Raw genomic sequence first — 21,404 nt, forward strand, 5'->3', positions numbered from 1 at the left:
GGCCCCTCTTGGCGTCCCAGTGAAGCAAGAAAACAGCTTCTCCAGCTGCCAGTTGAGCCAGCAGCCCCTGGGCCCTGCTCATCCCTTCAGTCCCAGCCTGGCGGCTCCCACTCCCCACCACGTAGACACTTGTGCCCTGGTGCCTCCTTCGGTGGTGGTGAAGCAGGAAGCCATGCTGCCTGAGCCAGAGCCGGCCCCCACCCCCCAGCTGCTTCTGGGCCCACAGGGCCCCAGCCTCATCAAAGGGGTGACACCTCCCACCGTCATCACTGACTCCGCAGGGACCCACCTTGTCCTCACCGTGACCAATAAGAATGCAGACAGCCCTGGCCTGGCCAGTGGGAGCCCTCAGCAGGTACCTGGGTGTGGGAGGGCAGGGGACACAGGAGTGTGTGATGGTGCTTCTAATGACAGCCTGTTCACTGGGCGCCCCATGGCGGGGCGTTAGGCTGGCTTCCTTTAATCTTCCCTTCACCCCTCCATCCCCATGTCACTAAGAAGGTACTAAGATCTGGGATGGTTAAGGGACCGGCCCATGACCCCACACCCATGAGGGTGGAGCCGTCGGTGACTGCCATCTCCTCTGGCCATTGCTACCAGAACATCCTGCACCCTGGCAGAGGGCTCTGAGCAGCCCCCACCCAGGCTAGGGCCCACTCTTGCCTCTGCTCCATGGGAGTGGGACAGGGCCCCAGGTGAGGGTTAGGGAGGGGCTGCTGGGCTGAGCCTGCGGTGACCTTCACTCCTCTTCCCCACTCAGGCCAGCTGTCCCACCAAGGTGCCATTGGCAGCTGATTCCTGCTGCTGCCACCTTCATAGCCCAGACCCGTCACCCAGCCTGCTTTAGGCTTTGTGTGGCCTCAGCCCTGCAGAACAGGGTGGAGGGGACAGTGACAGGAACCAGGCACCTCAGGATGGGAGACAAGGGCTCTGAGACAGAAAGGGAGGAATTAGCCCAGAGTCCCCCTCCCTCCCATGTGGCTTGCACCAAACTCCATGCTCACCCCACCCTCTGCAGGATCAGAGGTCAGGGCCTCCCCCAACCCTTATTCCTTCTTCCCCAACGGCTTTCATGAAAGCTTCCCGAAAGCCAGTGCAGCTGGCCAAGATGGCCTGGCCTAGGTGGTAGGCGCCTCCTGCCTGTGCTCCTTGAGTGTGCAGATCCCTGGGCTGTTTCCCTCATGCCAATCACTGCTCCTCTCCCCATTCTGTCCAGCCCTTGTCCCAGCCTGGTTCTCCAGCCCCTGTCCCAGCAGCCCAGATGGACCTGGAGCACCTGCCACAGCCCCCATTTGGGACCTCCACTTCTCTGCCGAAGAAGGAGCCGCCTGGCTATGAGGAAGCCGTGAACCAGCAGCCCAGACAGCAGGTGAAGAAGGTAGACTGAGGCCTGGCCACGTTGGGCGGTACCTAGGCTGCTGGGCTCCCGCAACTCCCCCGAGTCCAGCTGGAGGATAGGGGTGGGCAGGAGCCAGTCTTGTGAGGTCAGAGAGGCCTGAGGGAGGGGGTCATTCTGGTCTGGCTGCCGGCTCAGGGGCAGAGGGGAAGAAGGCCTATCTATACCTTGAGCCTGGCTGGGGGCCTCCTGTTGTAGATTTTCATCTTGTTTTTTTTCTTCCTATTTTTCTCCCATAGGAAAATGGTTCCTCGAGCCAACAGATGGATGACCTGTTTGACATTCTTATTCAGAGTGGAGGTAAGGCCCCGAGCTACCTCCCCAACCTCCTCCTTTCCCCATAGGTTGTCTCCAGCCCTCAGTGGGTTGGTCGATTGTGTTTTTGTACTTTAGATGCAGCAAGGGCTGAGAGGCCTGAGGGAGGGGGTCATTCTGGTCTGGCTGCCGGCTCAGGGGCAGAGGGGAAGAAGGCCTATCTATACCTTGAGCCTGGCTGGGGGCCTCCTGTTGTAGATTTTCATCTTGTTTTTTTTTCTTCCTATTTTTCTCCCATAGGAAAATGGTTCCTCGAGCCAACAGATGGATGACCTGTTTGACATTCTTATTCAGAGTGGAGGTAAGGCCCCGAGCTACCTCCCCAACCTCCTCCTTTCCCCATAGGTTGTCTCCAGCCCTCAGTGGGTTGGTCGATTGTGTTTTTGTACTTTAGATGCAGCAAGGGCTGAGATGCATGCTCTCCAGGGGCTGGGGGAGGGGGTGTAGCAACACGTTCGCTTTACCCAGCACCCACTGCCTGGCAGGCACTGTCCCTGCAGCCCTGGGACATAGCAGTGAGCAAAATAGTGAATGCCTTTTTGTGAGAGATAAATGACAAGACAAGTAAATTATATCATGTTAGAGAAGTGCTATGAAGAGGGAAGAGAGGTCTGAGGTGCACGGTGGGTGGTTGGTGAGCAGGTGCAGAAGTCAGGGCAGGGGCAGATCACAAGGCCTCCTGGGTGCAGGGTAGAGAAGCTTTGACTCTGACGCCAGAACCACACATCTTTGAGGAGTGTTCAGGTGTAAGGGCAGGAGCCTGGAGTGATCCAGGCCAGAGGCCAGGGGCGAGGCTTGGGAGGCAGTGGTGAAGAGGAGAAGGCTGGAGCCTGGGTATATTTTGGAGTGCCAGTGTGACTTCCTTATGGATTAGGAAGGATGACACCAAGGGTTTCAGCCTGAGTCACTAGGATGCAGCTGTGTGACTGCGGGGGAGCTCCGGTGGGGTGTGGGGGGGACGTATAAGGTGCAGCCTCAGCTGGGCTTAGATTATGTCCCCAAAACTGGAGGAATCAATGTGGACACCGCCCAGGTGAGGTCTGGGCTGGAGGCAGTGATTTGGGAGTTGTTGGTGTCTAGATTGGCAGAGCCAAGAGGCTGGGTGAACAGAGAGAACGAGATGGAGTTGGGGACACAAGCAGATGAGGCTGGGCAGTGAGCTGCTTCTGAAGCCAAGGGCTGCTGATGGGTGGTCAGGGAAGACGGAGACCTCAGCCAGGGTGTTACAGTGGGACCAGGGGCAAGTGCCTTTTAAGTGGGTTGAAGGTGTGGGAAGCAGCAGGTCTGGAGGAGTCTGAGCACAGGGATTTCATTAGTGGCAGTAGGCACAAGGCAGAGTGTGTGGAAGTTCTCTTTCAACTGCCTTAATTACGTCAATAGGAAGAGGATTAAGATGGGAAGGTAAAGTGGGAGCCCAGCCATGGAATTGTACACTTTAAAATGGTCAATTTTATGTCAACATTTTATTTAAAAAAAAAAGGGAGCAGGCCTTGAGCTCCAGCCTCGAGAGATGGCAGAGAAAGAGGAGGGGAGTGCTGAGAAGTGGCCAGAGAGAAGGTGGCAAGGATGCCAGAAGAAGAGGGCATTTGAATCAGATGGGTAGAGTGGCAGCATCCTCAGTGGTGGTATTTGGGCAGGTTGACAAGCTACCTCAGAGGGAGCTGGTCATCTGGTCATAGCAGTGTGTCCAGCTGGGACGGGAGCAGAGTGGGTGGGAAGATAGGACCTAGGTCAGGGAGCAAGCCTAGTTTCTGCATAATTTTGATTATGGGAAAATACACAAGATTTGCCATTTAACCACTTTAAATATACAACTTAGTGGCATTAAGTACATTCACAGTGTTGTGCAACCATCACCACTGTTCTAGAACTTCTTCCTCCTATACTGACACTCGTTTACCCATTTCACAGTAACCTGCCCTCCTCCCCCCAGTTCCTGGTAACCTTTGTCCTATTCTTTCTGTCTCCATGATGTTGACTCCCCTAGGGACCTCACATAAGTGGAATCATGCAGTCTTTGTCCCCGTTGGTTCTGTCCTCAAGATTCATACACATAGCATGTGCAGAATTTCCTTTTTATGGCTGAATACTTCGTCAAATGGGTGTATCACATTGTGTTGATCCATTCTCCACTGATGGACACCCAGGTTGTTTCCACCTCTTGGTTACTCTGCGTAATGCTGCTGTGCACATGGGTGTACAGATCTCTCAGTCCCTGCACGCTTTTCACTTACTTTGGGTGTATCCCCAGAAGTGGGGTTGTTGGATCATAAAGTTTTCGATATTTACCTTTTTGAGGAACCACAAAACTTTGCCATAGCAGCTGCACCTTTCATGCATACCAGCAGTGGACAGGGTTCAGATTTCTCCGTATCACTAATATATATATTCTTCTTTATAGCCATCCCAGTGGATAAGCAGTACCTCATTGTGGTTTTGATTTGCATTTCCCTGATGACTAGTGATGTCAAGCATTTTTTCATGTGCCTATAGGCCATTTGTGTACCTTCTATTGGAGAAATTCTGAGTCCTTTGCCCATTTTGCAGTTGGGTTTTGTTGTGGATATGAATCACTTATCAGATATATGATTTGTAAATATTTCCTCCCAATTCCATGGGTTATCTTTTCAGTCTCTTGATAGTGTCCTTTGATATACAAATTTTAAATTTTACTGTAGTCCAGTTTTCTTCTAAGAATTTGGTAGTTTTAGCTCTTGAATTTAGATCTTTGACCCATTTTGAGTTAATTTTTATACATACATGGTATAAGGTAGAGTCCAACTTTAGGTCCTATTGAGGCCTGGTTTCTGACATCCTTTCACTTTCTTGATTGGTAGAAATTTCAGCAGATTTCAAGGAGCCACCATCACTGCCAGGGAAAGAGAAGCCCCCCGCAACAGCAGCCTGTGGGTCGCCCCTGGCCACACAGTCCCCACCCTCTGCTGAGCTTCCCCAGGCGGCCCTGCCCTCGACCTCACCTGTTCTTCCTGGGCGCCTGGAGGACTTCCTGGAGAGCAGCACTGGGCTACCCCTGCTGACTGGCGGACATGAGGGGCCAGAGCCCCTCTCCCTCATTGACGACCTCCACAGTCAGATGCTGAGCAGCTCTGCCATCCTGGACCATCCCCCCTCACCCATGGACACCTCGGAATTGCACTTTGCCCCCGAGCCCAGCAGCATGGGCCTGGACCTGGCTGATGGCCACCTGGACAGCATGGACTGGCTGGAGCTGTCATCAGGTGGCCCCGTGCTCAGCCTGGCCCCACTCAGCAACACAGCCCCCAGCCTCTTCTCCACGGACTTCCTTGATGGCCATGACTTGCAGCTGCATTGGGATTCCTGCTTGTAGCTCTCAGGTTTGCCAGGGAACTGGAGGGGCTGGAAGCTGGGGAGCCTCAGGAACTCTAGGGAGCTCAGCTCTCTCCTGCGGGATCCAGCTCTGCGTGGTCGTGAGTCCTGACAATCACAGGCCCTGCTTTCCCCTCCCTGGCTCAGGGTCACCCAGGGGTTTTGGAGACCTGGACAGGCTAGGGACTTTCTATTTGACCTCCTTTTGTGAGGTTGGAGGTACCCTGCCTGGCTACAGTTTGCTCAGGTGGGCGAGGTATGAACTCCCTCCTTCCCTTCTCTTCCCTACAAGGGAAAGAAAAACTGGGCCTCTACCTCCCCATTCCCCGTGACCCTAACCCCAGGTTTCCTAGGCTGGGGGAGGCACTGCCATGTTAGTGTCTTGCTGTAGAGTAACCATTTAGTGGTTGGTGGCAAACATGTTCTGTACAGGTGTACATACCTCTATATTATATATCGCCATACATATATATACATATATTTTTTGGGGGTAAGAGGTGGATGAAGTTCCCTCCCATCCTACTGTGCACATATAGAAGGGTCTGGAGACCCCTGCTCCACCCATCACGTGTGTTTGACATGTAGACACCCCATCACAGCCTGTACCCCACCTGTCCTGCTCGTTACCAGTGCCACGAGGGCAGAGGTGCATCTTGGCCACCTGCCCACATTCCGTCCTGCTGCCTCACTGCAGCCACCACAGCCCTGGGACAGGAGGGGCATTAGCGCCATAGTGGGGCCATATGTAGCCCTCAAGCTATGGCTTCCTCCTGCCCTGGGGCCCAGCCTCCCTTCTGGCTGTCACTGTTATTCTAGGGGTTTGGGGAGGGGGGGTCACCAGTGCTGGGACAGAGGTGGGGAAGCTGTGTGAACTTTTTAAAATAAAAGCAAAAACACCAGCTTGTTCGTTCCTCTTGGTCAATCTATGGATGAGGTGGGTGGTATGGCTGGGCCCTACACCCTAACCCCACCTTCCCAGCCAGGTTGTCCGTTCTAGGCCATTCCAGAAAGGGCAGAACCTTGGACATATGGTTCTATGGTCCCAATTGGATTGAAGACAGAAGGTGCTTCTCAAAGACAATTTATTTACAGGCTGAGGAGCCTTTAGCCACCCCCACTCCCTTCCTGAGCAAAAGCAGACAGAGGTGGCTCTCCACCTCCTCATGAGGTTTTTGGTCAGTACAAGTAGTGAGGGTGGGGCCTGGAGCCTCCATAGACACTGGGAGGGATAGAGTGGGCCAGGCCCCACCTGCTGCCACCAGGGTGGTGTCTCCAATCTCCTACCATGGTGCCTGGCCAAACTCCAGTGTCGTCTTCCCTTGGTCCCGTAGCTTGGGTTAGGCCTGGACCACGTCAGCCCCCATCCCAACGCCTTTCTCTTCTTAAGGAAGCAGCTGCTCTGGTAGCCGACCGGTTGGGAGAGGTCTGGGCGTGACAGGGCCATTGGAGGAAGAGTGTCACCCATCTATATCCCAGCTGAAAAGGTGGTGCTTCACCAGCATGTCCTGGACGCCCTCCTTCAGGGGCTTCTTCTCCTCCTGCACAGAGCGAGGAAGCCCAAGGTGGCAGGGGCCCTGCCTCAGCCACCACACCCACCGCAGCCCTCCAGGAGGAAGGCAGGTTGCTGGGCTAAGGACCAACCCCCACCACCCACCTCTCTCTTCATAGGAAGTTCCCAGTCCTGGGAGAGGCTGAAGGCAAAGCAGCAGAGGACACTGGAGGGGAGGAAGGGGAAGCTGTCAGTCACCCTCAGGTCAGCTCCTTCTGTCCCCCGACCCCAGGGCCACCAGAGCAGGGTCCTCACCGGAGCTCACACTTGATCTGGACCCAGCCGGGGCTTCGCAGGAAGGACCAGGGCTGGTACCACTTCTCCACGGTTGGCAGGCTGGAGCAGAGCACCTCCAACCACAGGTGTAGGACCTGCTCACTGGGGACAGGTGGGGAGAGTGGGCCATCCATAGAACCTTCTGAGGACCATGAGTGGGGTTCTCCCCTCCAGTGCTGGCTGGGCTATCGCCACTCCAGGGTTCCTCTAACCCCAGCCCCCTTTCCTCCACTTCTCGGCCTCCTCAGGTGTCCCCACCTCCTTTACTCTCAGCCCCTGGCTCCAGCTCCCTCACACTGGGAGACACACTCAGGGACCCACTGCCCCCAGGGCCCTCCGTCCTGTCACAGCTCTTTCCTCTCTGCATCTGAGAGTAAAGGAGGTGGATCACTGACCCCTGCTGGCCAGTCCAGGAGTGAAGTGCATACTCACCAGCCTGCTGGGGTCACAGCCATATTCTGAGCATGTCTCGGGGACATTTGTGCCTCTGCAAACCACTCCTCCTCCCACCCTAGAGGGCAAATCTAGGAACATCTCCTTCACCCAGACCTGAGCCTCACAAATGCCCAAGGCCTCTCAGGCAGGCACCCCCTCCCTAGTTTGCTGCAGTAGATTCATTTCTGGGAAGCCCCTTCACTGGTCATGTTGCTTAAAGTCTGTGCTTCATAAATCCTCAAGCACCTTCCCCATAAAGCAGCAGCTGGTCTTGTGCTGGAGAAAGGTCATTGGGGGTCACCCTTGCCACTTTCCATTTGTCCAACTCCTGGGGGCCTAGAAGGCCCAGCTCACAGCCCCTGCTCCCCCATAGGGCCACAGCCTAGGCTGCCACTCATCCGACTATGGACTGTCACGCCCACAGTAGGCACAGACACTCACTTGAGCCCCACACAGATGAGAGAGCGGAGCTTGACATCCATTTGTGCATGTGCAGCGTCGTGGGTCACATTCACAGACTGCACTGCCTGGGAGGACACAGCTGTCACACAGGTGCCCCAGCTGCCAGCCCAGGAGCCAGACCCCACCCACGGCCCTGCCTACCCGATAGAGCAGCTCCTCCGGGGTCAGAACTTTGCCATCTTCATCCAACCTGGGGAAGAGAGGAACCCAAAGCTGCCAGATGTGCAGGCTTGGGCTGCTCTCTTCCCCCATGATGCTGCCAGGACCCCTGCCAACGTGGGGGACTGGGGCCCAGTTACCTGTATGTCTTACACAGCACCAGGCGAGAATACACCGAGTCGAAGTCTCTCTCCACCTCCCGGCCTGCTGCCTGGGGGTTGTAGGGAGAGAACATCAGGGACAATGGGGTAGTTCCAAGTTAAAGCTACAGGGTCCAAGTCAGTGCACATCACCAACCCATGAGCTCCTCCTGCCAGCTCCACAGAGCCCAGGGACCTGGGGAAAAGGACGGTGGAGGACATGGGTCCAGCTACGGACTCACCTCCTCAATAAACAGCCAGGGGTGGCAGGCACCCCCGAGCAGAGACGGCTTCTTCAGTCCGTGTTCAAACAGGGCCTTGAGGGCTGGGCAGAGGGTCCCTCGCACAAGGTCTGTGACGCCCTCCGTTACAGTGTCATCCCCCGCGATGGAGTACTGTTGGTGGGGGATGGGGTCTGAGAGGCCCCAGCCCTGCACCTGCAGCCAGTCACCCTGTCCCTGTCCTCACATCCCCTGCCTCAAGCCAGAACTCGCTCCGGACACAGGCCCTGGCCAGGAGGGTGCAGGCCTTGCCAGGGTGGAGGCAGCAGCAGCTCCCAGGGGCAGCCCTGCCCTGTGCCCTTCTTACCTCTTTGCTCCGTTCATCCAGGACTTCCACAAACTTGGCTGGAAACCAGCCTGTGGGAGAGGCAGGGTCCTGTGAGGAGCCTGGTGTCCCCACACTTCCACCCTCCCCCCCAATGGGGCTGAGGACAGGCTCAGCCAAGTTCCTGGTGAGGGGAGGGGGCCAGGAGGGATGTAGCAAAGAGTGACCAGCCTCACCTCTTAGGCCATTCAGCTCCCCGACCCAGCAGTGCTCATCCTTCTGAGAAATGATCTGTAGAGAAAAAGAGCAGGAGGCAAAGCTGTGGTTGCCTGGGCCCAGTGCCTCACACACCACCCAGTTTCATCCTCAGCCAGGTGGATGGAAATACTCGGCAGGGAGAGGGCTTGGCTGAGGCTGAATAATCTGGCTGTACCCTCAGGGCCGGCAGGTGGCAGGACCAATGGTACCTGCTCCCAGCAACCAGGCTCCACCTGCCTCTGAGCACCCACCTCCCAAGCCTCGCCCCACACACCGTGATGATGTCATTCTTGCGAAAGCCTAGCTCATCGTCATCGTGTCGCTCGAAGTCTAGCAGGGCCTTGGCCCTGCGCCGGTGGCTGCGTGAGCAGGCCACGTAGTTCTCGTGGTCCCGCTGGTGGCTCTCCATGCTGTAGTCTGGGGTCAGCTCCTGCCAGAGAAGTGGGAAGGCCCACCAAGGGGAAGGCGCCTCAGGATAGGGCTGGGAAACGAGAGCCCCCCAAGTCGACCCATTGGGCACAGAACTGGGAGCATGCGACTCACCACATTACAGTTTTTGGGGTCAGTGCACTGGAAATGGCGTGCCACGCGCAGGATGGCTTCCCGGAGGTCAGCCACCAGTTCCGTCTGCTTGATGTTCTTGGCCTTGAGTGCCTCTAGGTCGTCCTCCCCTGAGGTTCCAAAAGGCTGTGACAGCCATGGCTCCCGCCTGGTCCCCTTCCCAACGCCAAGGAAGCTCAGGGTCCACCCCAGAGTGTGAGGATGACGGACATCCCCCGTCTTCGCTGCCCTCCAACCCCAGCCTCCAAGAGCTTAGACTCGACTGGCCGTGAAGAAACCGCTGAACTGGGCCAGGACTCACCGAAGAGCAGGGAGGTGAAACCAGACTTCCTCCGCTGCGTCCTGCGACGAACCACCTGCAGGCACGGGAATGGGTCAGCAGCAGGAGGGCTCCCAGGGCCCAGCCGAGTGGAGGGAATCTCGGCACCAGAGGAAGGGCACAGAGCCTTCCTGGGGGCAGCTCGGGCCTCTCACAGGGACTACCTCATGGGAAATGGCCTCTGAGGCCGGCTGGGGTCAGAAATGTACTGTCAGTTCAAAGCTGGGTCTTCCTACACCCAAACTGGGTGCCACCCCACAGCTGGGTCTGCTGGGCCAGGCCTAGCCTGGGTGGTAAGTTGGGGAGGGGACGGCACAGCGGGGGTCCTCATGGCTCCTCCCTCACAGGCCCACCTGAGAGAGGTTGGTGGTGGTGCTGGTCCCCAGCAGCTGACCCTGGTCTGCAAGGAGGTAGGCCAGGTGCTTGCGGCGCTGGGTCTCCACAGCCACGTCCGTGAGGGAGCCAGCCAGCCGCATGGCCTCCCCCAGCAGCAGCTCCGCGTCCTCCATCTGCGAGGGGATGTCCGACAGCGTGTTGAAGATGGAGGCCGAGTTCTCTGACTGGATCAGCTCCTCCTCCTGGGCCATGTGAGGGGAAAGGGGGAGTCACTGCCTGGCACCAGGCCCGTGAGCTGACCCCAATCAGCACCCCAGCCATGTGTGACTTCCCTGGAAGATCAGCTGAGCACAAGGGAGTCCCTGGCCCCAGGAGACACCCCCCCAGGGGCTCTCAGGAGGGGCTCATGCTCAGGCCACAGGATGCTGAAGCGTGGACCCCACTGCATGCCCCAGAGGAGGAGCACCAGCTGCGTCTGGCCCATGGGCTCATGGGCAGCTGGGCAGCGTGGCGGGAGGTGGGGGGGGGGCCCTGCAGCCGCACCTTGAGGCGCAGCATGCCCAGCGTGGCCTGGAAGAGCACCAGGGAGCCCTCGTAGAAGAACAGGTCCCAGAGGCGCAGCAGCAGCTTGATGTGCACCACGCTGGCGAAGGCCGTGAGGAACCAGTGCAGCGTGATCAGCGACAGCTCTGTGGACACAACCAGGGACACTGGCATGAGATAGTCTGAGAGAAGGGGCACCGCCAGGAGCTGGGGAAGGGTGAAAAGTGTCTCCCAAAAAGCAGGAGGCCCACCCTGCTCCAAGGGGAGGGAGGAGACAGTGCAACGTCAGAGAACAAGAGCAACGAAGACTGCATGTGCCGCATCCCCTGTCAGTCATCCTCAGAGGAGCTCCTTTCTTCCCCGAAGGCAGCCAGCTGCTGCGCCCCCTGCAGGCTCTGCCAGGAAGCCCCAGATCCACAGTATCTGAGTCAGCATGGCAAAAGTCCTCAACCCTGGAGAGGACGGGCGGCCCTTACCGATGTCATGCTCCTGGAGCAGCTTGTCCAAGCGGGGCAGGTACTGGACAATGAGGTGGCGCAGGACCCGCTGGTCTGTCTGGACGCCCAGCAGGGTGGTGCTGAAGTAGGAGGCAGGGAGCAGGTCCTCGATGATGGCGCACATCATCCAGAAGGTGTCCTCCTCCTCCAGGAACAGCAGGAGGCAGGCGGCCACCTGGCCAGGGCAGGGGGACAAGGGGCCTCGACCCAGGTCTCCACACGAATGAGAAGCAGCACCCTTCTGAGGGTCATGTCATGGACCGTGTGCCTTCCTCAGGATAGAACCACCGTATTTGGCAGCTACAGCCCTCCTTGGGTACTCCCACCTCCACCCCTGCTTCCGGTCCTACTGCCCTGGATTGGTCCCTGGGGCTTGGAGAACACTCTTGGGGACACCCCCTCCCCTTCCCAACTGTGCTCACCATGCCTGTGCCCTGGCAGTAACCAATCTCAGGGTAGAGCCAGGCCAGTGCTCGGAGAACCCTGCGCAGGCGGGGCACCCCGATGCTGCTCTCATTGGCGAAGCAGGCGTTGCTGGGCATGGTGCGGAGCAGGTCCTTCTCAATCTGTCAGCGGCCCACCCACAACAAGAGCCCATGAAACTGCTGCACGCCTGTGGGCCCACACCCTCCACGCTGTTGGCACGAGAGGGCACACCCCAGGTGGGCTTCTCTCCCAGGAATGGGGATTCCTTGTGCTCCTCTCTTCAGGAGTAGAGCCAGCTACTGTTTGTAGCTGATTCTACCAGATTCACTTGGGGAACTACAAACAAAATGCAGACTCCTGGGCTTCGGGCCAGAACTATAGAATGAGGATCTCTGGAATGAGGCCTGGAAATGTGTACTTAAGTCTCCAGGTGCTCCTGATGTGCACCTGGTTAGATGACCTTTTTGACAATTCCCCCTGCTGCCTACAGAGAACCCAGGAGGGAGCCAAAATGCCCAGGCACACATCTGTGGGTGAAAGGACTGCCCAGGCCTGCTATGCAGCTGCTGTGCTCTCCCCGGCCACCTTGCCAAGGAGAGACCAACAAGGGGACTCCTGTAACCCCAGGCAGACCACTGCCTGCCTGCAGGACCACCCCGTTCACCTGTTTGGCAGCAATGGTCTCATCGTTGGAGCTGTTCTTCACCATCTCCCGGTAGGACAACTCCGAGTTCCTCTTCTTCTGCAGGGCCCCGGAGAGCCGCATCCACAGCTGAGAGGAGGAGCCAATAAGCATTCAGTCTTTGGTGAGACACCTGAGCCTCTGTGGCCCTCGGTGGCCTGGCCTCCATGGCCTCACCTGTGGCCTCATGCTGTGTGGGATGCCGGCCAGCACCAGGGAGCGGAGCTTCTCCGAGCGGGGCAGGGAGGCGGCAATCTTGTCCCAGGTGAGATCGCCCACATCGTGGTTATGGGTGAACTCCAGGTGGGCCTGCCACCGCAGCCGTTGGGGAGGGTCCTCCATCAGAGACACAGCAGGCAGCCTGCTGGAACTGGGGTCGGCACCCTCTGCCAGGAGAGCACCCAGGACAGGGCGGTGAGCGAGGAGGAAGGAAAATGTGTCTGGGCTTCCGGTCCAGGGCCCAGATCCACCACGGAAACCCAGAGCTACAGTTCCCATGGCCCAAGGAGCACTTCACTCTCCCCGCAAACCTGCCCTTCCAAGATCTCCCAGACCCACAGGCCCCCTCCACTCTCCAGATGCTCGGGCCTAAACCTCAGAACCACCTCCACTTCTACCCCAGGATCAAGCCCTCAGAGCATAGGCAGAATCTCTCCACTCACCACCTCTGACCACTGCCCATCCAAGCCATCACCTTCCTTGCGGGTTCCCACCAGCCTTCCTCCCTGTTCCGCCCGCCTCCCTAAGGGCGATCCTCCACAGCAGTCAGAGCACCCTTGACGAGGCAAGTCAGACACGGCACTCTGCTCAGAGCCCTCTAGTGCTACCCACCCGCCCGCTCACTCCTACCAATTGCCACCAGCAGGGGCGCCTCACCACGCTCTGTGACCCACCTCCTCCTGTCCCGTCTTCTCCCTGGCCTCATCTCCTACCTTTCTCTTGCTTCCTCCACCCCAGCTACTCCCCACCAAATCCACTCCTGCTCCAGGGCCTTTGCACTTATTGTTCCACTTCCTTGGCTACACATACTCACTGCCTCTCTTCCTCCCAGTCTCCGATCAAATGTGTCCGCCTTGGAGAAGCCTTCCTATAAACAATCCACCTCCCTCCTCCCTAGTTCCCGGAATTCTTTCATAGCTCTTTCCCCTCAGCATATCATAGATTTGTTTGTTTATTGCTGGGGAACTCCATGAGGCCAAGACCACCTTCGGTTCTGTTCAGGGTACTGGGGATGCAGCAGGGGGGAGTGGACAACAGTCGGCCTCCTGAACTGCTCCAGTCAACATGGACGAGCCTGCCAGCCACCTGGCAGTCTCAGTGTGAGTCAGCCCCACAGAAAGCCTCGTCCTCACTCGTCCTAAGTCACAGCCTCAGCTTTAGTGAATTTTCATACAGTAAAATGCACAAATGTTAAGGGAACATTTTGGTGAGTATCAATAAACAAATGTATAAACACTGTCCCCATGGAGATATAGACTACTTCCATCATACTAGAAAGTTTCCTGAGTTCTGACTTCCAAATATATGCCTGCAAACTAGAGAATAAGGAAAACTTATGTCAGAATTGTAAATACGAATGACCTGAAGATGACTGGTTTCAACCAATTAAAATCTTCTAGTCACAGTTATATCCTGGTGAGAGACCATCCCAGGTTCTGGAAAATGGCTTTCCCCATAGCCCACTCAGGAACCAACAGGTGCATTTATACTAGGAAACAATGGAAATGGCCTGCAGGCCCACTCACAGAAACATGGCTATAAAAATATTATGCTAAACCCCTTATAATGGGATATTACGCAGCCACTGAAAAATATGCTTTAAAAGAGGTCTTAACTGAGAAAAAAATGCTCATGATATGATGTTGCGCTCTATGAGCAATATAAAAACACGTAGCCTGGCTGGTGTGGCTCAGCTGGTTGAGCAGATGCACGCACCAGGAGGTAGCCGGTTCGATTCCTGGTTAGGGCACATGCCTGGGTTACAGTACAGGCTCAACCCCCAGTGCAGGGTGTGCAGGAGGCAGCCGATTGATGTGTCTCTCTCCCTCCCCCCACCCCATTTCTCTAAAAAAATCAATAAAAACATCCATTGAGGGCTTGAATAAAACAAAAGTGGAGAGGGTGAATTTGTTCTTTCAGCTTCAGTTGAGGCACTCATCTTTTCCTACCCACAGATATTGACTTCCCTGGTTCTCAATGTGCCTTCCGACTCACATTGAATTACACTGCTACCAACTTTCTTGGGTCTCCAGGTTGCACACAGCAGATCCTGGCACATCTTGGCCTCCATAATCATGTAAGCCAATTCCTATAATATCTATCTATCTATCTATCTATCTATCTACTATCATCATTTGTCTTATCTATCTTACAGCTTTTGTTTCTTTGGAGAATTTTGACTAATACACTAACAAATTTTAAAAGGCATCATAAAAATATTATTTAAATCTCATTGTATCTGAAACCATATATGGTATGCAAGAAGAAAACAAAATATGAACCTATGCTGTCAAATGGAGAATGCATATGTGTATGTTCCCAAAGCCAGAGTGTTTGAAAAGTCTTAAAATTGAAAAATGTATACAATATATAACAATATAAAATATATAAAATATAGTTTTTGTTAATCCTCACCTGAGGATATTTTTTACATTGATTTTGAGAGCGAGTGGATGGGAGGAAGAAAGAGGGAGAGACAGAGAGGAGGGGGAGAGAAACATCCATATGAGAAAGAGAGACATCGATTGGTTGCCTCCCATGCGCACCCTGACGGGCTGGGGATTGAACCTGAGACCCTTTGATGCATGGGCCAATGCTCTAACTACTTAGCAACACTGGCCAGGGCAAAATCTATAAAATTTCAATGTCAGCCCAATAAAGTTAATTTTTAAAAAAGAAAATAAAAGAAGTACAAATTGGTAGTTACAGAATAGTCATGGAGATGTAAAGTACAGCATGGGAATATAGTCAATAATCTCTCTATATAAAAGGCTAATATGCTAAATGTCCCTCCGACCGGTCACTATGACACACACTGACCACCAGGGGGCAGACACTCAAGGCAGGAGCTGCCGTGATGCGCACTGGCGATTTACAAAGAAACGGCACTGTGGACCTGGCACCCACAAAGCAACACTCAGCTTCCCCCAAGTGGGACACAGACCCCGCCACCACCCCAGAGCGACACCCCACCAAATTGCAGCCTACACTGCCGAGACCCCATGGCGCAAAATGCAGCCCACAGCCCAGCCCAGAAACGATCGCTGTGGGCGCCAGGTAATGATGTCATGTAGCAACGCCCGGCTTCTTCTCCCTCACAACTAGCCACCTTGGAGTTTCTTCAGCCCAAGGACCCGACTTGCTTTATAGCCAGGTGCAAACATTTTACACTTTAACCAAATGTCTGTGAACTGTTTTTCCGTGCCTCATCTCATTTGATCCTCACAGAAGCCCTGGAGTAGGTTGATAGGAGACTCAGTAGAATCCCATTTTCCTTTCATTAGCGGAAAAACGGAGATTTAGAAAGTTTAGAACCCAACTGAAAAGAAGAAATGGTAGACCTTGAAAATGACTTCAGGTTTTCTCACTGTGCAGAATATAGTCAAACACTGCTGCAGTTAAATATTTTACCCTCGGTTCTACCTGCGTGATCTACAATAATAATCTGCTTCATGTTGATATTTACTGCTGTACTGCTGACAATTACCTGAAAGAGAAGTTGGGGTGCTTCACTGGGCTGGAAAAAGTTTAGCTAAATCAGAAAGCAGGTATAATTAAGGAAGTTTATTCTATATATATAAAAGGCTAAGTTGACTTGCGCATGCACGATACATATAAAGCTCTCGCTGGTGCCAATCACACACGTGTTTCAATCTGTCATTGTTGATCATGAATTTGGTTGACACTTCTATTATAGAGAAAGGACGAATAGCGACATTAAAATATTTCTTCTAATTAATTTCCTTTCAATGTGCACTAATCTGTGCACCGGGCCACTAGTCTATAATAATAAAAGCGTAATATGCAAATCAACTGAACCACGGAACAGCAGAATGACCGTCCAGACGACCATGCTATGACACACACTGGCGCCAGGCCAGCCAAGACGGGTGCAATGCGATTGGTTGGGGGGCCCTGCCATCACCCCATGATTGCCCCGCAGAGGGAGGCCCAGGCCACCAGCCGGCAGGGCAATTGATCGGGGGGGGGGGGGGGGCTTGGGGGGGGGGGGGGGGGGGGGGGGGGGGGGGGGAAGGTCTGCGATCAGCCCAAAGAGGAAGGCCTAGGCCGCCCTCTGTGCAGCAATCGATCACGGAGCCCCAGCCAGGTGGGCGGGGCCTGCCTCGGCTGGGCGATCAATTGCGGAGCTCTGCGATTGATTGCCCCACAGAGGGAGGCCTAGGCCAGCCAAGCGATTGCACCCCACGCCAGCAGAGGGGGCAGCGCCGCACAGATGGCAAGCAGTGGCAACAGCAGGGGCAGGGCCAGCTGCCGGCAGCCGGGGGGAAGGAAAGCCCTGATAGGCCCTGATCACTGGCCAGGCCTAGGGACCCTACCTGAGGGGTCCCGGATTCCAAGAGGGCACAGGCTGGGCTGAGAGACACCACCACCACCCCCAAACCCCCTCCCTTGCATGAATTTCGTGCACCGGGCCTCTAGTATTGTAATAATTATGTATGGTGCCAGGTGGGTACTAAACTTATTGAGGTGATCACTGCATAAGTTACATAAATGTTTAACCACTATGCTGTACACATGAAACTAAAATAATATTGAATGTCAACTGTAATTGAAAAAAAAATTAAGGTAAAACAGTCGGGCTGGAGTGGCTCAGTGGTTGAGCATCAACCTCCTGGTCCTAGTTCCATTCCCAATCAGGATACAGGCCCGGGTTGCGGATTCGATCCCCAGTGGGGGTGGCGTGAAGGAGGTAGTGACTGTCATCATTGATATCTCTCTCTCTCTCTCCCCCTTTCTCTCTGAAATCAATAAAAATATTTTTAAAAGTAAGGTAAAACAAAACATATACATGATAAGTATATATAGATATAAACACAAAACTACACTAAAACACAAAGGATACACTAAAATGTCAGCAGTTAACTTCAGGTTGTGGGATTATAGGTTAATTTGTTTTAATCTTTATACTTTTCTGTATTTTTAACTTCTCTACAAGGAACATTGTTTTTATTATCATATAAAGATTAATAAAATTAATCTAAAAAAATCATAGGTCCCTTGAACAACGCAGGGGTTAGGAGCACCGTCTGCCCTCACGGTCAAAGATCGAGTATAACTTCAGTTGGCTCTCTGTGTACACAGACTGTCAACCGCCAGCTGAACCCTAAACAACTTGGGCTTAAACAGCAGGTCAACTAAACTGTGTAGGTCAGCTGCATAACGAGTCACTGGAATTGGGGTCCTTGCCAAGAACACCTGCAAGATGACACTCAAGGGGCTCAATCTCACCTTCCTTGTCCACCCGGAAACCGAACTCGTCGTAGTAGAACTCTGGTTGCTCCACTGACTCTTCCTTCTAGAACCAGGATTAGGAAGAGTCAGTCATGCAGCCTCCAGTCTAGGACCACGGGTTCTGGATATGCCGCCCATGGTGCTGCCAAGACTTAGATCAAAGACCTGAGTGTTCCTCTGAAGCCTCTGTGTTCATCACTCAGCTACAGGGGCCCCTACCTTCTCGAATTTGCCTGGCATTTTCTGTTTTCCCCATAGGTCAAACAAAATAAGATCAAGGCATTTGTGTCCTCATAATACTAAGTACATAATGCCATAATATTCTAACCCAGTGATGGCGAACCTATGACACGCGTGTCAGAGGTGACACACGAACTCATTTTTTTGGTTGATTTTTCTTTGTTAAATGGCATTTAAATATATAAAATAAATATCAAAAATATAAGTCTTTGTTTTACTATGGTTGCAAATATCAAAAAATTTCTATATGTGACACGGCACCAGAGTTAAGTTAGGGTTTTTCAAAATGCTGACATGCCGAGCTCAAAAGGTTCGCCATCACTGCTCTAACCTAACGACTCATTCACAGAGAATGTGGAGCTAAGATGCCATCTCTGATGGTGGCCTCTGACCCTGTGTGAACAGGATGGCATGGCCACCCACTGGGAGCTTGCAGCAGCAGGTCCCCTCAGCACCACAAACTGGGAGTATAGCCACTGGTCACTGTTGTACCTGCGTGTGCTTGGCCAGGATCTCCTGGGGCCATATGCTCGGAGTCAGGGCTGAGAAGGGACCAGAGGCAGAAGGTACGTAGCTTCCTGAAATCAAGGAAAACCAGGAATAGGAGATGCAGGCAATGCAGAGCACACAGGGAAAATTCAAGTTGAGATATCTCCCCCCACCCCAAGAGCATAAAGGGACTGACTGCACCATCTAAAGTGAGACAGGTAGGGAGAGGCAGAAACTCAGGAATGTGCAAATTTCTAGAGGAAGGAAAAGAAAAAACACAAAAAACCAGCACGTTAAAAACACCACCAAACTCCATCTCCTTGCCTCTCCCTCCACTAAGTGAGGATTTGCAGCTAGAAGTGGGGAAGAGGACAGAGACTTAAGGAAAATTGGAGAGCTGAGCTGAGAAGAGAGCTGTAACTCTCCCAGCTGCTCCGTCAGAGGACTTCCTCCTTCCTCAACCTCTTACCTGGATGGTCACGACCCTCAAAAGTATGTGAAAAATAAACAAGCCCGCTTCACCACACTGAGTGGGTTCTCCTGGATCAGAGCTTTCCTTCCTTCTGCAGAGCTTCTCACCCCATTTCCAAGCCCAGGTCCCTGCTTCCCACCTGACATTGTGAAGAGGCGAGGCAAGTCTTCTGCAGATCCAGACTTAGAAGTTTTTTCTTCCTAATATCTTACAGCTGGAGGTCTTCTCAAGCTTCATCTGGTCCAGAAACATGGGTCCTGGCAAAAGCAAAGGGAAGGTCATTCTGAAGCAGCCCCTCCTGAGTCCTTCCCCCCACCACTCTGAGTTTGCTGGCCCAGCGGTGGTGGGGAGGGAAGTCCTGGCCACTGTTCAACAATGGAAGGGAAAAATCACACTTGAAAAGGCCTTTTTCTGAACATTTCATCTGAGAGAAGATACACTCTGAAGAAGCTACAAAACCAAAGTTCTCAGCAGCTTTGTGAGCCAAGGGGAGTGTTCGTTCAGTTCCCATATTAAGGAAGGAGAGAATCACACATCCAGACTTCCTGATGCCCTATGCTCAGACAAATGTTTAATTAAGAAAATAAAACCCACACCATTAAAACCTCCGTAAATAGGTTTTCCTGAGCCAGAATCTTTGAGGAATCCTCTAGATAGAATACAACTCAGCTTCTGAGTCAACACCGACACATTCCACTTCCTCCAACAGTGCTCTACCACATTTTTCACTAAGCGTATAGCTTGGAAACTAGAAAACTGCAATTTAATTCAGATTTCTCCTGTCACTGTTTAAACCCCTGCCTTCCTTCCCTCCCTTTTTTGTTCACTTAAAAAATAAAGATTTGCCTGGCCGGTGTGGCTCAGTGGTTGAGCGCCGACCTATGAACCAGGAGGTGACGGTTCAATTCCTGGTCAGGGCACATGCCCGGTTTGAGAGTTCCATCCCCAGTAGGGACCTACAGGAGGCAGCCCATCATGATTCTCTCTCATCGTTAATGTTTCTCTCTCTCTCCCTCTCCCTTCCTCTCTGAAATCAATAAAAATATATTTTTTTAAAAAAGACTTGCCTGGCCAGGGAGCTCAGTTGGTTAGAGTGACGTCCTCATACACCAAGGTCAGGTGTTCTATCCCTGGTCAGGGCACAGACAAGAATCAACCAATGAATGCAGAAATAAGGGGAACAACAAATTGATATTTCTTTCTCCTTTCGCTCTTCCCTTCTCTCTAAAATCAATTTTTAAAATGTTAACAAAAAAAAGGACTCAACAATAAAAAGACAAATAGCTCAATTTAGAAAATGGGCAAAAGATCTGAATATACATTTCTCCATGGCCAATGAGCAGGTAAATAATGCTTGACATCTTTAGTCATCAGGGAAATGCAAATCAAAAGGAGAGAGAGAGAGAGAGAGAGAGAGAGAGAGAGAGAGAGAGAGAACCAAGATGGCGGCGTAGGTAAATGCCACCACCTCCCACAACCACATTAAAATTATAACTAAAATACATTAACAACCATCATTCAGAACCGCCTGAAATCTGGCGATTCTGCAACTAGAGAAATAAAGTACATCTAGACTAGTAAGAGAGGCGGGGGTGTGGAAAGGCTGGTCCGACACCATGTGTGGCTTTTTTTTTTTTCAGTTGGGAAGGGTATCAAGGGGTCCCAGCCCACACCAGACTCCCAGCCCAGGATTTCAGAGCTGGGAAGAGAAGTCCTCATAACTCTGGGCTATAGAAACCAGTGAGGATCGTGACTGAGTGACACGGAGGCTGCTGGAACCCCAGGCAGTTCTTATAAGTCCGCTTCTTCTGAGCTCCAGTGCCAGGCCACAGCTTTGAGAGATCTAGCGCACATCTCCTATCATGTATGTATGTATGTATGTATGTATGTATGTATGTACCTACCTACCTACCTACCTACCTACCTCCCCTTCTTTCCTCCCTCTCTCAAATCAATGAAAACATATCCTCAGGTGAGGACTAAAAAACAGTGTTCTGGCCCTGCTGGTGGTCAGTGGTTGAGTGTTGACCAGGGCACATGCTGGGTTGTGGGCTCAATCCCCAGTAGGGGGCATGCGGGAAGCAACCAATCAATGTGTCTCTCTCACATCAGTGTTTCTGTCTCTCCCTCTCCCTTCCACTCTGTCTAAAAATCAATGGAAAAAATATCCTTGGGTGAGAATTAAAAATAAAACAGAATAAAAGCTCTCTCTTGCTGTGGTGCAGAGACAGCAAGGCAGAAGGGGTTGGAATGATGTTGGCTTTACTACAGTGAGAAATGATCAGATTCTGGATATATTTTAAGGAATCTCTGCAACTATATATATATATGTATATATATATGTGTATATATATATATCCCACGTTCAAAGGCTGTTAAATTGCATTGTTTACCCATATCTTCAGAAAAAAATCACTTCTACTGTCATGGTAAACAACCTGCTTCCCTATTTATAATGGTCTGGCTCTCTAGCAACTTCAGCG

The 21,404-nt window shown here is 53.0% G+C and overlaps 2 protein-coding genes across 5 annotated transcripts in view; one reads left to right on the forward strand and one right to left on the reverse strand.

Moving 5' to 3' along the window:
- Positions 1 to 5,958, forward strand: part of MKL1 (megakaryoblastic leukemia (translocation) 1) — a 152,498-nt gene extending 146,540 nt beyond the window's left edge. The window contains exons 13-16 of the mRNA XM_014543825.1: positions 8 to 355; positions 1,217 to 1,369; positions 1,636 to 1,696; positions 4,549 to 5,958. Coding sequence (XP_014399311.1) covers positions 8 to 355; positions 1,217 to 1,369; positions 1,636 to 1,696; positions 4,549 to 5,060 — 1,074 coding nt within the window. The 3' untranslated portion in view covers positions 5,061 to 5,958. The remainder of the gene's footprint in view (positions 1 to 7; positions 356 to 1,216; positions 1,370 to 1,635; positions 1,697 to 4,548) is intronic.
- A 166-nt stretch (positions 5,959 to 6,124) lies between these two features.
- SGSM3 (small G protein signaling modulator 3) lies at positions 6,125 to 19,178 on the reverse strand. 4 transcript variants are annotated; one of them, XM_005871393.2, is made up of 21 exons: positions 19,061 to 19,178; positions 18,453 to 18,538; positions 17,718 to 17,784; positions 12,426 to 12,634; positions 12,231 to 12,338; positions 11,563 to 11,706; positions 11,120 to 11,315; positions 10,644 to 10,789; positions 10,118 to 10,342; positions 9,747 to 9,801; positions 9,428 to 9,555; positions 9,159 to 9,314; positions 8,863 to 8,917; positions 8,669 to 8,718; positions 8,323 to 8,475; positions 8,081 to 8,151; positions 7,923 to 7,971; positions 7,761 to 7,846; positions 6,864 to 6,986; positions 6,714 to 6,774; positions 6,125 to 6,597 (listed from the first exon to the last, which is right to left on the reverse strand). In XM_005871393.2, exons 1-21 carry the CDS (start codon positions 19,065 to 19,067, stop codon positions 6,517 to 6,519), a joined length of 2,256 nt encoding a protein of 751 aa, XP_005871455.2. In that variant the 5' UTR covers positions 19,068 to 19,178; the 3' UTR covers positions 6,125 to 6,516. The 4 variants fall into 4 exon arrangements, with proteins under 4 accessions (XP_005871455.2, XP_014399327.1, XP_014399328.1 ...); XM_014543841.1 differs by having other exon boundaries at positions 11,120 to 11,381; XM_014543842.1 differs by having other exon boundaries at positions 7,761 to 7,842; positions 7,919 to 7,971; positions 11,120 to 11,381.
- Between the last annotated feature and the right edge of the window lie 2,226 nt (positions 19,179 to 21,404).

This window comes from Myotis brandtii, unplaced genomic scaffold (assembly GCF_000412655.1).
Source record: "Myotis brandtii unplaced genomic scaffold, ASM41265v1 scaffold339, whole genome shotgun sequence".
Taxonomy (NCBI): domain Eukaryota; kingdom Metazoa; phylum Chordata; class Mammalia; order Chiroptera; family Vespertilionidae; genus Myotis; species Myotis brandtii.

Excerpts from the sequence above, each read along its gene's own strand:
- SGSM3 (XM_014543841.1), bottom strand. Across the intron at positions 9,556-9,746 it reads TTTCACCTCCCTGCTCTTCG|GGGAGGACGACCTAGAGGCA; the intron begins GTGAGTCCTGGC and ends TTGGAACCTCAG. Across the intron at positions 7,972-8,080 it reads GTGCTGTGTAAGACATACAG|GTTGGATGAAGATGGCAAAG; the intron begins GTAACTGGGCCC and ends TCTCTTCCCCAG.